This window comes from Mus caroli, chromosome 8 (assembly GCF_900094665.2).
Source record: "Mus caroli chromosome 8, CAROLI_EIJ_v1.1, whole genome shotgun sequence".
Taxonomy (NCBI): Eukaryota; Metazoa; Chordata; class Mammalia; order Rodentia; family Muridae; genus Mus; species Mus caroli.
In genome coordinates this window covers 59,794,604-59,807,644 of record NC_034577.1, presented here as the reverse complement: position 1 = coordinate 59,807,644, position 13,041 = coordinate 59,794,604, and the positions used below count along the sequence as shown (strand labels likewise).

At 40.1% G+C, this 13,041-nt stretch overlaps 2 protein-coding genes and 1 pseudogene across 4 annotated transcripts in view; 1 reads left to right on the top strand and 2 right to left on the bottom strand.

The window, feature by feature from the left end:
- Nucleotides 1-457: 457 nt before the first annotated feature.
- On the bottom strand, nt 458-8,533 carry LOC110300118 (arylamine N-acetyltransferase 2). Of its 3 annotated transcripts, none has more exons than XM_021170178.2 (3): nt 8,475-8,532; nt 2,747-2,829; nt 458-2,149 (listed from the first exon to the last, which is right to left on the bottom strand). In XM_021170178.2, the coding sequence occupies exon 3, from the start codon at nt 2,141-2,143 to the stop codon at nt 1,271-1,273; it is 873 nt and encodes a 290-aa protein (XP_021025837.1). In that variant the 5' UTR covers nt 2,144-2,149; nt 2,747-2,829; nt 8,475-8,532; the 3' UTR covers nt 458-1,270. The 3 variants fall into 3 exon arrangements, with proteins under 3 accessions (XP_021025837.1, XP_029336804.1, XP_021025839.1); XM_029480944.1 differs by lacking the exon at nt 8,475-8,532 and adding an exon at nt 8,012-8,078; XM_021170180.2 differs by lacking the exon at nt 2,747-2,829 and having other exon boundaries at nt 803-2,149; nt 8,475-8,533.
- A 2,296-nt stretch (nt 8,534-10,829) lies between these two features.
- LOC110300659 (arylamine N-acetyltransferase 1) overlaps nt 10,830-13,041 on the bottom strand; it is a 13,996-nt gene continuing 11,784 nt past the window's right edge. The window contains exon 2 of the mRNA XM_021170913.2: nt 10,830-12,410. Within this exon, the coding sequence (XP_021026572.2) occupies nt 11,532-12,410 (879 nt within the window). The 3' untranslated portion in view covers nt 10,830-11,531. The remainder of the gene's footprint in view (nt 12,411-13,041) is intronic.
- On the top strand, nt 12,845-12,944 carry LOC115031882 (annotated as a pseudogene).

The window sequence follows — 13,041 nt, the reverse complement described above, 5'->3', positions numbered from 1 at the left end:
CCTGCCTCTGCCTCCCAAGTGCTGGGATTAAAGGCATACCTTGGATTTCTAATGGGGTTGAAGAACAGTTATAGTTTCACAATCAATCTCAAGTTGTTTAATATTGAGAGATAGTTTATAGTGGATGACATGGTTCTCAGGTGGCAACTTCAGACTAAATATTTATTATTTACTGTAGATTTGGATCTCTCTCTCTCTCTCTCTCTCTCTCTCTCTCTCTCTCTGTGCCTCTGTCCCTCTGTCTGTTTCTGTCTGTCTGTCTCTCTTCTCTCTTCTCTCTCTCTCTCTCTCTCTCTCTCACGTGCGCGCGCGCACACACACACACCTAAATCTGTGGCTGATTTGTTACAGATAGAATGCGTATTATCTATATATACTTTAACGCATTGTTTAAGGGCTCAGTGATATCTGTAGAGGTGAGACCATAAACCATCTGGTCACACTGTGCCCTAACAGAAGAATTAAATAAAGATTGCTCAGCTTTTTCCTTTTATTCAGTCCAGGGCCTAAATGTGGAGGCATGGTGTCACACACATTTCTTCATCAGTTGGGTCTTTCAACTCCAGTTGAACTTCTCAAAAAAAAAAAAAAATACTCCCAGGAATGCCTAGGAATGTGTCTTCTATGTGGTTATAAATCTAGTAAAGTCAGCAGTGATGATCAATCAGCATGATAGAGAAGTAAAATAATCATAAGACTCCCTTGTAGAAAACACCAACTCCATTGCATCCTAACAGCTCCAGACAAAACCTTTAATTCACATATTAGTCAACATGTTTCAATATACCACTTTGAAAATAAGTTTTAGATATATGTTTCATCATTTTTATTAATTTAGACTTACATTTTTAAAATCAAGCTCAACTTTCTCAGTTGGTGTTTGTTCCCACAGTAAGAAAAAATCATATAAAAAGAAGAGGATATAAAAACAACACAGAAAGAAATAATTTGCTGTGTGACTGGTTCTCTTGGGCCCTAATCACATACACTTCTCATTCTTCTTTGTTGAATCCTAATCCTAAATTGTACAGGTAACACCTCATAAAAATTTGATATGGGATACATGCTCGTTGAATTTAATGGGAATGCTTTTCACACTATTCCTTTTACTTAACAATTAGCACAAATTCTATATAAATTTAGCTGTAAGCCAATGCTGGGTATTTCCTAGCACACATCAACATGACCACCAGTATGTCCATGTCACCAGTTTGACTATTTTATCATAAAAATTCCAAGTACATGGAAGGACACCAAAAATTTACATATTCTAAATGGTAAAAAATCGATCACCATGTTTAGGCACAAGTTTTCTCTCTAAAGAAACCCCAAATATAGTTCTCAGTACATCTTCTATTTCTTCCTCAGTCAGACTCTTAAACTCTACAAGATCTACGTTGTCCTTGTAACTAAATCTTCTATAAGTGAGGGTGGAGCCAACCAAACAATGAACCCCTTCTGGGGTCTGCAGGGAACAAAATGATTTGCTAGTAAACACAGACGCTGGTGATGTCTGAAGGTAGGTATTGATGGACTCAAAATCTTCAATTGTTCGGGGCTCAAGAGTAAAGGAATAGATTTTTCGATATTTGTTCTTTTCAAGGAGGTCTGAGTTAATAAATTCTTGGTTTGGTACATACTGCTCTCTTCTGATTTGGTCCAAGTACCAGGTTCCATTCTCCTCTGTCAAACGGAAGATGGCAGGCACCTGAGGCTGATCCTTTCCAGATGTTAATTCCAGAGGCTCCCACATCTGGTAGGAACGTCCAAACCCAGCATCAACAATGTAGTCCTTTCCACTGATGGTGACCTGAACTAGAAGGTGAATCATGCCACTGCTGTACTTATTGGCTGGAGTGTTAAAGACATATCCTCCCAACATTGTGGTTTCAAAGCCCATTTTGGTCAGAGCCCAGTACAGCAGATGATTAACCTGGAGACACCATCCACCCCGCTTCTTCCTCACAATTTGATCAAAGATGGCTTCTAAACTCAGTTCCATGGATCCCCCACAATGGATGTTCAAGTTCTCAAAGGGAATAGCCCGTATCTGGTGCTGAAGGATTTCAGTTAATGTTTCCAAGTCCAGTTTGCTCTTGGTGCTCTGATAACCAATTCTTTCAAAGTACGCTTCAATGTCCATGGTTTCCTAAGGCAAGAAAAACAATCCAAAACAAACATTACCATGTTTGCTTGTGAATTTACTGGATTGGGGTGACTATGGTTAAAACTCATTTTCAAGATATAAATATAGAGAACACTTAGAGCTATCTATATTTATTTTGCCACTATTATATGAACTGACTACAATCAATGTTCATAGCACTAAAACAAATGTTAAATAATCTAAGTGACCTGAGATGAATGTTTGAAATGCAGGTCAAATGGTGAGCCAGATAATACATTGCTTAGACGTAGTATGCTCTGCTCTCTTTCTTGTATATACTTAGTACAGGTGCAAAGTAAAAAGGCAGACAAGGACAAATAACAAAAAAGATTCTAATTAGAATCCATTAAAATAGGCATCTGAACAGTTGCTTATAGAATCAGAAGGATTACATAATATAGTACACAGTTGTCATGGTACCATTTACATAAGTATTAAATATCTTAGAGTTAGAGAGAGCAAAGGGAATCTAGTTAGATGTTCCCTGCCCTCATTTGGCTCCTTGGTATTTGAGTCTATGTAGTAGAGAACAGAATGAGCTGTGCTTTATGGATGACTGACCACATAACTGATGCTTACCCAGAATTGGGGGGAAAGTGTGCAACAATGATGATCCACAGAGGAAGAGACTGAAAGAGACACTTGGAAACAAATTCCAGACACTGCAGTGAAATAACAGAAATATTGGCATAAGCAATAGTCAGGTTTTGGTTTTTGTTTGAAGATTAAGTTTTTAGATTTGGTAACTGTAGATTCATTGCAATTAAGTCAGTTTTGGGCTAGGGGCTCAATACTAGCTATATGTTGTAAGAAAAACATACCTGGATATTCTGTGGCTAAATATATTGCACTTGTACATTGATAATGACGGGGCTCAAGGGAAAATTCTGTGGGTGCTTGAGGAGTAGTAGGTATGGGAGACGATGAAGGAAAATACTATAGATTCACATGCAGGCTCACAGAGACGCTATGCAAGGATGGAGCCTTCCTTCAGTCTGGTCATCAGTACAGACAAGACCTAGATAAGGCTGGTAAACATACTTAGATCTTTTGAGACTTCTTACTTCAAAGTAGGTTGTTGTCCTTTATTTAAAAGTATTAGAATGTTTCTTCTTCCTGGTCCAAACTCAGGGAAGTACTGTTTAAAAATGAAATATGATATGGCTTGGGAGGATGGCTTAGAGACAATGGGGCATTGGACTCCGAGTTTGACAACCTGAATTTGATCCCCATAACTTAGAATGTGGAAGGAGAAAATCAGCCCCCACTAATTTTCCTGACTGTCCCATTCTTGTCATAGAATATAAACCCCAAGTGAATGTAAAATGCTAAATTAACATTGCATTTCTTGAAAGCCAAGGGGTAGTTATCTGTAGCATACATTATGAGGAATCACAGAACATCACAAGCACGGAGAGAAGACTACATTGAAAAGTGAATATCTGAGCTACACAGGGAAACTTACAGAAAGGAGAATGTTGAGGGATAGGAGCACCATGATAGTTTCTATGTTTGGACTTCCAGAAGTACCTGGATGTCCTCATAAGTACAGAACCTAGAAGCCACAATCCACATCATTAGTTGCCATAGGAACAGCAAGGAGGGATGAAGCATGTCTCACATCCCTGGCTACTACCGAAAGATAGACTACACATGGAAAGTGGTATGTGCAGAGGCCTTCTTTGAGGCAACAACTACAACAGGGACTAAAGGCAGGAAAAGAAAGTGGCAGTCTCAATGTGGATGCCACCAGAGAAGGAGAGCAACAACTTCCATGTAGAAGACATGCCACTAAAGGATCTCCTGTAGTATTTGATTCTCTCACCTATTCCAAAATGAAAAAGTACAACTCCAATTGGACATTTTACTAGACAAACTGGATTCACAGAAGAAATTAACAATAGAGACTATGTTATTCATACATGTTTAAAAAGTGAAAACAGAGAATGAAAATGTACCAGGGGAGTGTCACTAGGAGATGAGCTATGACAAGCATAGCAAAGAGGATTAATGAAAAAAAAATTACTAAAAGCCGTTTAGAGGGACATAGTACAGATAAATGGTCTCAAATAGGTGACAGATAAGAAAGACTGAACATTGTGCTTTCTGCAATGAAAGACTTCAAACTTAGAAACTAATTATGGACACTATGTAAGACATTACATTAATTGTGATGAGCAGTACTCTATAGATATAACACAATACACAATAACATACTAGGTATGGAGAAGGACCACTTGGTGGTCAGAGTCAAGGCTAATGGAGAGATAAAGCCATGTCAAAGTCAGTAAAGTGCTGACAGGAATATAAAGGAACCAAAGTATTTACAATGGAAAGTACAAAATTGGAATAAAATTTAGAGAAAAAAGAATTTAAGGTGTAAGATGTGTGTGTGTGTGTGTGTGTCTGTATGTGTATGTGTGTGCGTGTGCATGCATGAAAATTTTGCAGAAATCCTACCAGAAAAACAAGGGAGATAACATTCTATCTATTTAATTATGGAAATCTAAGATTAAGGAGAGTTGTTCAAGCATCTGGCAGAGAATTAAGTCGTTCTTCATAAGGAAGGTGATACCAGCCTGGCACTAGATAGTTCCACAGAAACACACAAAGGTAAAATAATGGAACACTGTTTACAAAGTCACCAAAGGGCACACTGTCCCCGACTGTTATTCTGTTAGCATGTTAATGAATTAGAATGTTAGCCGGCATGGGACAACAATGTGAAACAACCATGAGCTATCCTGGTGAAGCACTTCCTCTTTACCAACCAGTGGAGAGGCAAAGGCAAAGGAAAGCCAAGAAATCGAGAGGGCAACATGCTGAGATGCTATAAAATACAATGTATCTTTTCCATACAGGGATGGAGTAGAAAGGAATGCATATTATGGCTCCTGAACAAGCCTATTCCTCTTATAAACAGATGTAACTCGGTCATAAAGCTAGACTGAGAATTGATCAGAACTGGGAAGACCTGAAGGACTATTAAAAAGTCACCATAGGAATATCTGTTTTTGCAATGGCTAATGGGAGCTAACAACATTCATGTGCTGGACAGTGTAGATCTTTATAAAGTCAGTGTTCCTGTGGGGCCGTGGCTGGAGAAAACTTGTGTGATACTCTCCCTGACAAGAACAATGTCTTTGATCAGCCAAGACAGCCAGCCCTCAAGATTAGCTTGGCATCTTCTGACTCTCATCTATTGTTTATCATGTGAATTGCAAACACTGGAGTCATCCAGTCCAAAGTCCAACTAAGGCTCTGTAGCAGTGGTTAGCTACCTTCCACTGTGATTAGAAAGCAACACACATGTTAAGCAAAACACCTGCAGGAGGACAGCTCTATTTTGGATCATAGTTTCAGAGCCATCAGTGTCTGGTGAGCTGGCTCCGTTAGTGTGGGTCTGTGTTGAGACAGAAGTGTTATGGTAACAGCCATGGCAAGGCAAAAACCTCACTTCATGGTGGCCAAGAAGTAGAGACAAAGTGGAAAAAGTCAGTGACAAGATGTATCCTTGATGGCACACCCCCAGTGATGCACTTGCTCCCACCAGGACCTACTTCCTAAGAACCCACTCAGCTGTGAACCCACTCAGTCCATTCATGAGGTATGAACATTCACAACTAAATCACTACCCAACAGCCCCAGCAGCTGGGGATCAGCCTTCAGCATTTGAGCTATTCATTCTGTACCTAAACCATAAGACGAACTAAATCCCTAATCTAGATAAATACCTACATATACATATATATATATATATATGCCTCATATAGCAGTAAAGATTGGCCAATCTCTATTGCCATATGAGGCAAAAATATATGCAGTAAAATAAGGACAGACAGAGCCCAGGAAGACTTGGATCACACACCCTAACTAAAATGACAAAGATACACTGAAGAAAACACACTATGGGACTGGTGGATGACTCAGTGGGTAAAGGCATTTACTAAAAGACAGACAGAAAAACACAATATTGATGATAATAAAAGCTAAGTACAGTGTAAAATACACCACGACTCACACGAAACCCTTTACACATCTCTCTACCACATATACTGAAGAACAGAGAACATGGCATGCTTGTGCACCCACACACAAATGGGCACAGGAGCTTGGAGAAGATTCAAGACCAAAGTGAGCTTGTGATAATCCTGTCAGTAATTCACTTAGACCTGTAGATTCTTTTTCCCATTCCCACCATGTCTGAGGCATGGCCTTTATGCTTATATATAAAGCCTTACACTCCATAGGTGATTTGGAGGTCTCCGCAATGGCTTCTGGGCCTCCCTTGCTTTTTTTGGTAAAGGCTGCATAAATAATTGTCAAGTAAGTGTCCTCCCAGCACAGCTCTGGACCAAGGACTTGTTGATACAAGGCCTTGAAGGAATAGCTTCCTTGCTTTTGTGTGGGCAAACTTGTGATTTATAACCTATACAGGCAGGACTGCACAAACACACACACACACACACACACACACACACACACACACACACACCAGCACTTCCTCAGTTCACTCAGACATGTAACTTTGCCTCGGCATCTGATTTGGGGGAATTTGAGTTTCGTCAGCTTCAAGTTCATTCCATAGAACTGCAATAACCAGATTAAGACACACAAAGTGGGGGTTTCTGGAGGGTCTTCTGTAACCTCTAAAAGTCTTGCTGCTTTCTGAAGATCACTGGAATATTTATTTAGTCAAATAACCAATATGCAATAGTTATACCAGCTGGTGTCATTTGTCCCTACATGATATGGCATACCAATCACAAATTGTCATTTTTGGATATAGCCCCCAAAGACCAGGCTGCTGTGCAGAACTTTCCTGGTTTTAACTCTGTCTTTAGAACCTCTGCATCATTCATGTAAAACACTGATTTCTGATTGTTTTAGTAAGAGAACTCCTTATTCTTTGCCAAATGTAATTGTGAACAAGAAGCCAACATAGAAAAAAAAAATAGAGAAGATCAATCCGGATGGAGAAAGCCTATGATAGGTTTCTGACAGTAGTCAGACTAGAAGGAGGATTCACCATTAGGGGCCACTATATTTATTGCTTGGATTACTGCTGATATTCAGTGAAGTTATAATGAGAGCTAATGAGCTGCTTGTAATTTTGTATGTGTGGTACTTTCTCCCTTAATTCCTTTTCTTTTCTCTTTCATTTCTGTTCCTGAAGCCCACAGAATCCAACTTTGTTGACAACCCTAAGCCATCTTATTGATTAACTGGGTGGAAGGCACTAGACTTGTTGGCTTGGCCATATGCAAAGAGCACTAACAAGCTGCACTTCGGTTACAGAAAACCTACATGGCATCCAAGGCTGCGAGTAAAGGCCTCCAACAGCCAGGCAAAGGCAGGGGATGCTACTAGGCAAACAATCTAATAGGCTTAGCAAAGGGCAAGAGAAATACGGGCCATGGATGAAAATGGTAAAACTATACAGTTAGTCTTTAGCAGGAAGTTTAAAAATATAAAATAAAATAAAATTAGAGTTGGCAGTTGTCTGTTTTTTTTTTGTTTGTTTGTTTGTTTTGCTTTTTAAAGTCAGGGTGGAGTCAGTTGCTTTGAGTCTGAGGCAGTCAAACCGGAGCTGGAGAAAGAGCAGAACTGTTATCAGAAAAGAGCCAAGCAATGTAGTTGACATTATGCCCAAAGTACAGAATAGATAGAGTTAATGATATCAGGGTCCATGGGTCATGGGGGCGTTAGCTCCAAGGACTTTTGGCATGAGCTGGCACCACACTGTTGAGTAAACCTGTAGACTCTGTTCCAAGGTAACGTCTCAGTCTCAAGTCACAGGAAGTAGTCGATTTTCTGGTGTTCCTTAAGACCCTACACACTTACCCCTTCTTCAAGCATGACAAAAGTACTTCCAAGAGTTCCTCTGGAAATTCAGTGAATGACACTGTTAAAGAATCCCAGAGGGAATCCATTTGAGGGATTGGTTTTCTATGCTGTTAACGCACCTCCTGAACGCTCACAAACCCTTTAAGTAATCACCATTACTAGTTCATTTGTGACTGATAAGAAAACAGCATTAAAGGAACTAAATGACTCTTCAAATCTAATAGAATGTGGCTGCCTGTCACCTACTTAAACAAAACATTTGTCAGAATCACCTGTGTACTGCAAAGTATTAATAGCTTGGGTTCGAAGTACGTGCCACCCAAACTTTCTAAAAGAACTTGGAACTGGAAAGAACTTGGAACTGGAAAGTCAGGACTGGGTTGTGCTGTTCTTTCCCGGTCTTCCTTCCGGAAGAGGAAGAAATCCTGATTTCCAAGTCTGTTAGGGAGCCCCCACTTACCCGCTACCAGGACTGCAACCGGGCGGACCAGGAAGCAAGCTGAGTGAGTTTCAGTTCCCCCGGTCTGCAAAGGAAGAGCTCTTATTGGCTGTCCAAGTTGCTCCGCCCCCTATGCGTAGTTTTTTTTTTTTTAAACCAACTCAAGGATCTCTGGGAAATGTAGTTGTAGGGCTTCACTTAACCCTGGTGAACTCTTTCTCTAGTCCGTTCTTTGCGTGAGATATCGTGATATTTTTGCATTTCTTGTGATAGGTTTGCATTTCACAGAGTTTATGATCTCTGGGAGCCTGTGAGAGGTCAGAGCTTGAAATAGGCTCTGGCAAAGCTGATGAAGGATGTAGAGAAGGAAGCAGTTACCACATGTCACCCACATTCCTAATGTATGCCTTTCCTTCCACTTAGTTTTGTTTTCCCCCTTATTTCTCTTTCATTTCTCATCTTCGGGTCCTTTTACTGCTCTATCCAAAGGCACTGTGGAATGTGTATGACGTGTGTCCGGACATGTGTTGCAAAAAACGACAAGTGTCCTATGTATTTCTGTTTTTGATTTGTACTAATGATTCTTGTAGATAATGCTTGCTGTTTCTTAGCTATTTCCCTGTACACTATAATTTAAAGACTCCTTGGCACACACTGTTCTTATATCCTGGATTGTCAAAATAGATTCCTAAATGTATGCTTGGTGGCAGGGAGTAGGGTGTGGCTCAGGTGAGGAGAAGTGAGTTATAGAACTATATCCCCAGTATCTATCTGCTCAGTTGGGTCACTGTGACGCACGCACAGCAATACCTCTCTGCGTGGTTCTGAGGGATTTTGCTTCCTTTGTTAACAACAACCACTGGTTGGCAATCTGCTTGTATAGTTTTATACCTAAACTAGAACTTCCAGACTCTTACATTCCTACAACCAAAGCCCAATCAACAACAACAACAGCAACAACAAAACAGCTACCCTGTGGCCGATACCCACAATCCTAGCACTTGGGAAATGAAGGGAGACCATCAAGAACTCAAGGTCATCCTGAGCTATACAGCAAGTTCAACGCCAGCTTGGGCTACAGGAGCCCATTTCCACAAACACAAGATAAAGCAATCATCACTGTGGCAATGTAACCTATAGCTTTGGTAATATCTCAGCTCTTGCTTTTCCGTTTACCTTAATATGATCACTACCAGATGAGGAGTGAGAAGAATACTGACTATGCAGTGCAAACTAGAGGCCTGGCATTGGAATCTGCATGGAGGAGGGTATTCAAGAGGTCTCTGGGCTGGATTAGTGGGGAATAATGGGTTTATTGAAAAAGTTATTAACAGCATTGGCATATAGACACAGGGACAACAGTAAGACAGGGCTCCAAGAATTGTTCGGGCTCAGCTCCATGGACAGACAGTTTGGTGGAGTCTCTGAAGAGACTAAGAGGATGGGCCAGAAGATGGAGCCTCCTTTTATCCCTTGTGAGGATGGGGGAAGTTCACAGCAAGAGCCTGCAGCCAGGATCTCTGACTCCCGAGCAGGAATGTAGGTAGGGGCTGGGGATAGGGTTGTGTGACAGCAACTATGCCAAAACCAACACTTCCCTTGATGGTAACTGACACTAGGAATCCTGATAGCTCCGGACTCTCGGACGATAAGGAACCTGTCCAGCAGTACCTGTAGCTATGGAGAGAAGGCTGCTTCAAGTATTGTGGCCTGACCCTCTTATGGAATCTAGATGGAAAGCAGGAAGTACAGAGAGGTTAAAGATTTAGATTCTGGGGCACAAGCCATACATTTACATCCCTGGCTCTATTCTCAGCAAGCACACAGTAGGCAGCTGGCAATGTGAATGGGAGCTAAAGCAGGAATGAGGTAAAGAAAGCTACAAAGACTTAGAAATAATTACCACTATTATTCATTCATCCCTGAGCAGAATACGTTTGTGTGCAGAAGTGTTGTAAACCATATTCTGGGCTTTCAGCACATTAGACCAGCAGTCTAATCTGGGAACTACCCCCATATCCCTATATTTGTGGCCTTTATGTCTGGTACTGAATATATATGTATGTCTCAAACTGTTTTACATTTTGAATCAGATCCACAAGTTTACCCAGTAATGTGCTCAGAGTGTGACCTCCAAGATCCACTAAGAACCATGTTTGTCTCTTGCTTGTTTCCTTTTAAGCTAAACTATAGAGTGAAGCAGAAGAATGTAGCAAGGTTATTACACTGGGGGGAAAGGGACACACAACTTAAAGAGAACACCAACCCTTATCATATCTCAATACCTCCAAGAAGCCTTTGATCCACTTTACTAGCCAATATTATTTTAATATATTTAACATTTAATATACTTGACAAACAATTTTTTTCAGGTAACATATATTGTAGGCTATATGTATTATGTAATGTATAAATCAATTGCATAATTCTAAAGTATTCTCATAGTTTGAAAAAATCCAATGCAGAAGGAACTATGTCTGCACAATTATCTCTGGAAGAAATTCTAAGCCATGTTGTTGTCTTGGCACCTACTCACAGAGCCCGGTGCACTGGCTTGAGTTCTGTTTCGAGGACTGGTAAGTTACCTGAATCTGAAATGATGTCTCATTCTTCTTTGCTTTATTCTGATCCTAAGTTGTGAATGTGGTTTCTTGTAAACTGTGGACATCAGATTTAGTCTGGCTGAATTTTATACCTGCTGTTCTCTGATTATTCATATTCAACCAATTTTTATGTGAGTTCAACAATAAAATGATGGTGGGAGGCTTCTACTACAAGTCAATATGGCTCCATAGATTTCCACATCATTGTTAAATAATTTTTGTTGATTAATATTGAAAGGATTGTTGTTACATGCATTAATATTTTTATTTTATTCAAGTGTAACTGGTGCTATTTTTATTGGTGAAATGACAGGACAACTAGGATTTCTTTTTATAAAATCTAGGAAATAGAAGCTACAACAAGTCATTAGTTGGTCAGCATTGAGCTGGGTGATTTCTGTTATGGATATATTTGCATATGTTTAGAATGTTTAAGACTATGAAATAACAATGGAGAACAATTTTGCTCCTTTCTCTAAATAGTAAAAACTAGTTCACCATGTTTGGGCACAAACTTTCTCTCCAAAGAAATGCCAAATGCGGTTTTCAGTACGTCTTCTATTTCTTCCTCATTCACATATTTAAACTCAACCAGATCTACATCGTCCTTATAGCTGAATCTCCTACTTGTAAAGGTGGAGCCCACTAAACAGTGAACCCCTTCTGAGGTCTGCAAGGAACAGAACGATGTGCTTACAAACACAGACGCTGGCGATGTCTGAAGATAGCTATTCACATATTCAAAATCCTCGATAACTCGGGGCTCAAGAGTAAAGGAGTAGATTTTTCGATATTTGTTCTTTTCAAGGAGGTCTGAGTTAACAAATTCTTCATTTGGGACATACTGCTCTCTTCTGATTTGGTCCAAGTACCAGGTTCCATTCTCCTCTGTCAAAAGGAAGATGGCAGGCACCTGAGGCTGATCCTTCCCAGATGTTAATTCCAGAGGCTCCCACATCTGGTAGGAGCCTCCATAGGCGGAATCCACAATGTACTTCCTGTCACTGATGGTCACCTGTACTAGAAGGTGGACCATTTCACTGCTATATTTGCTGACTGGAGTTATGTAAACATATCCTCCCAACATTGTGGTTTCAAAGCCCATTTTGGTCAGAGCCCAGTACAGCAGATGATTAACCTGGAGACACCATCCACCTCTCTTCTTCCTTACTATGTGGTCAAAAATGTCCTGTAAATCCAGATGCATGGCTTCTCCACAATGCATGTTAAGATTCTCAAAAGGAACTGCTCGCATCTGGTGCTGAAGAACTTCAGTTAATGTGGCTAAGTCCAATTTATTCACTGAGTTCTTGTAACCAATCCTTTCAAAGTATGCTTCGATGTCCATGGTCCCCTAAGGCAAACAGAATGAAAGCAGACAAACATTACAACAATTCCTGTAGGTGTCCCAGAGTCAGCTATCTGGAGCTAGAATCTACTGTTAACATGTATACATAAAAATGCCTCTAACTATCTCATAGGCAATCATATCACTTTGACTGCATGGCTTGTTTTTACCTGCAGTTCATTAAATAATCTCTGTGCCCCTTAAAGGAAAGTTTTGTTATTTCTTGTATCTTTCAACTTTTTGATAGTAGAAAGTAAGACTAAATGACCAGTCAAAAGACAGATTAGATGTGGTTGCCTTGGTAATAAAAGGTAGATATTGTCCAAGTAACCTTTCAGTTATTCAAAAGAAATGGGAGAATTAGGCAATAGAGAACATAGTGGCCATGTTGAGTGACCAATTCCATCACCCCACTTAACTGAGTGTTATAGAAAACTCCCGTGCTCGCTTTGGCAGCACATATACTAAAATTGGAATGATACAGAGAAGATTAGCATGGCCCTTGCGCAAAGGGAAATTCGTGAAGTGTTCCATATTTTTGAATGCGAATTGATCCATTCCTATCTCCTTGTACTAAGGTCAAATCTAAGTGGATCAAGGAACTCCACATAAAACCAGAGACACTGAAACTTATAGA

What these genes read in the sequence shown, in the direction of transcription:
- LOC110300118 (XM_021170180.2), bottom strand. Translation starts at nt 2,143, where the DNA reads ATGGACATTGAAGCGTACTTTGAAAGAATTGGTTATCAGAGCACCAAG.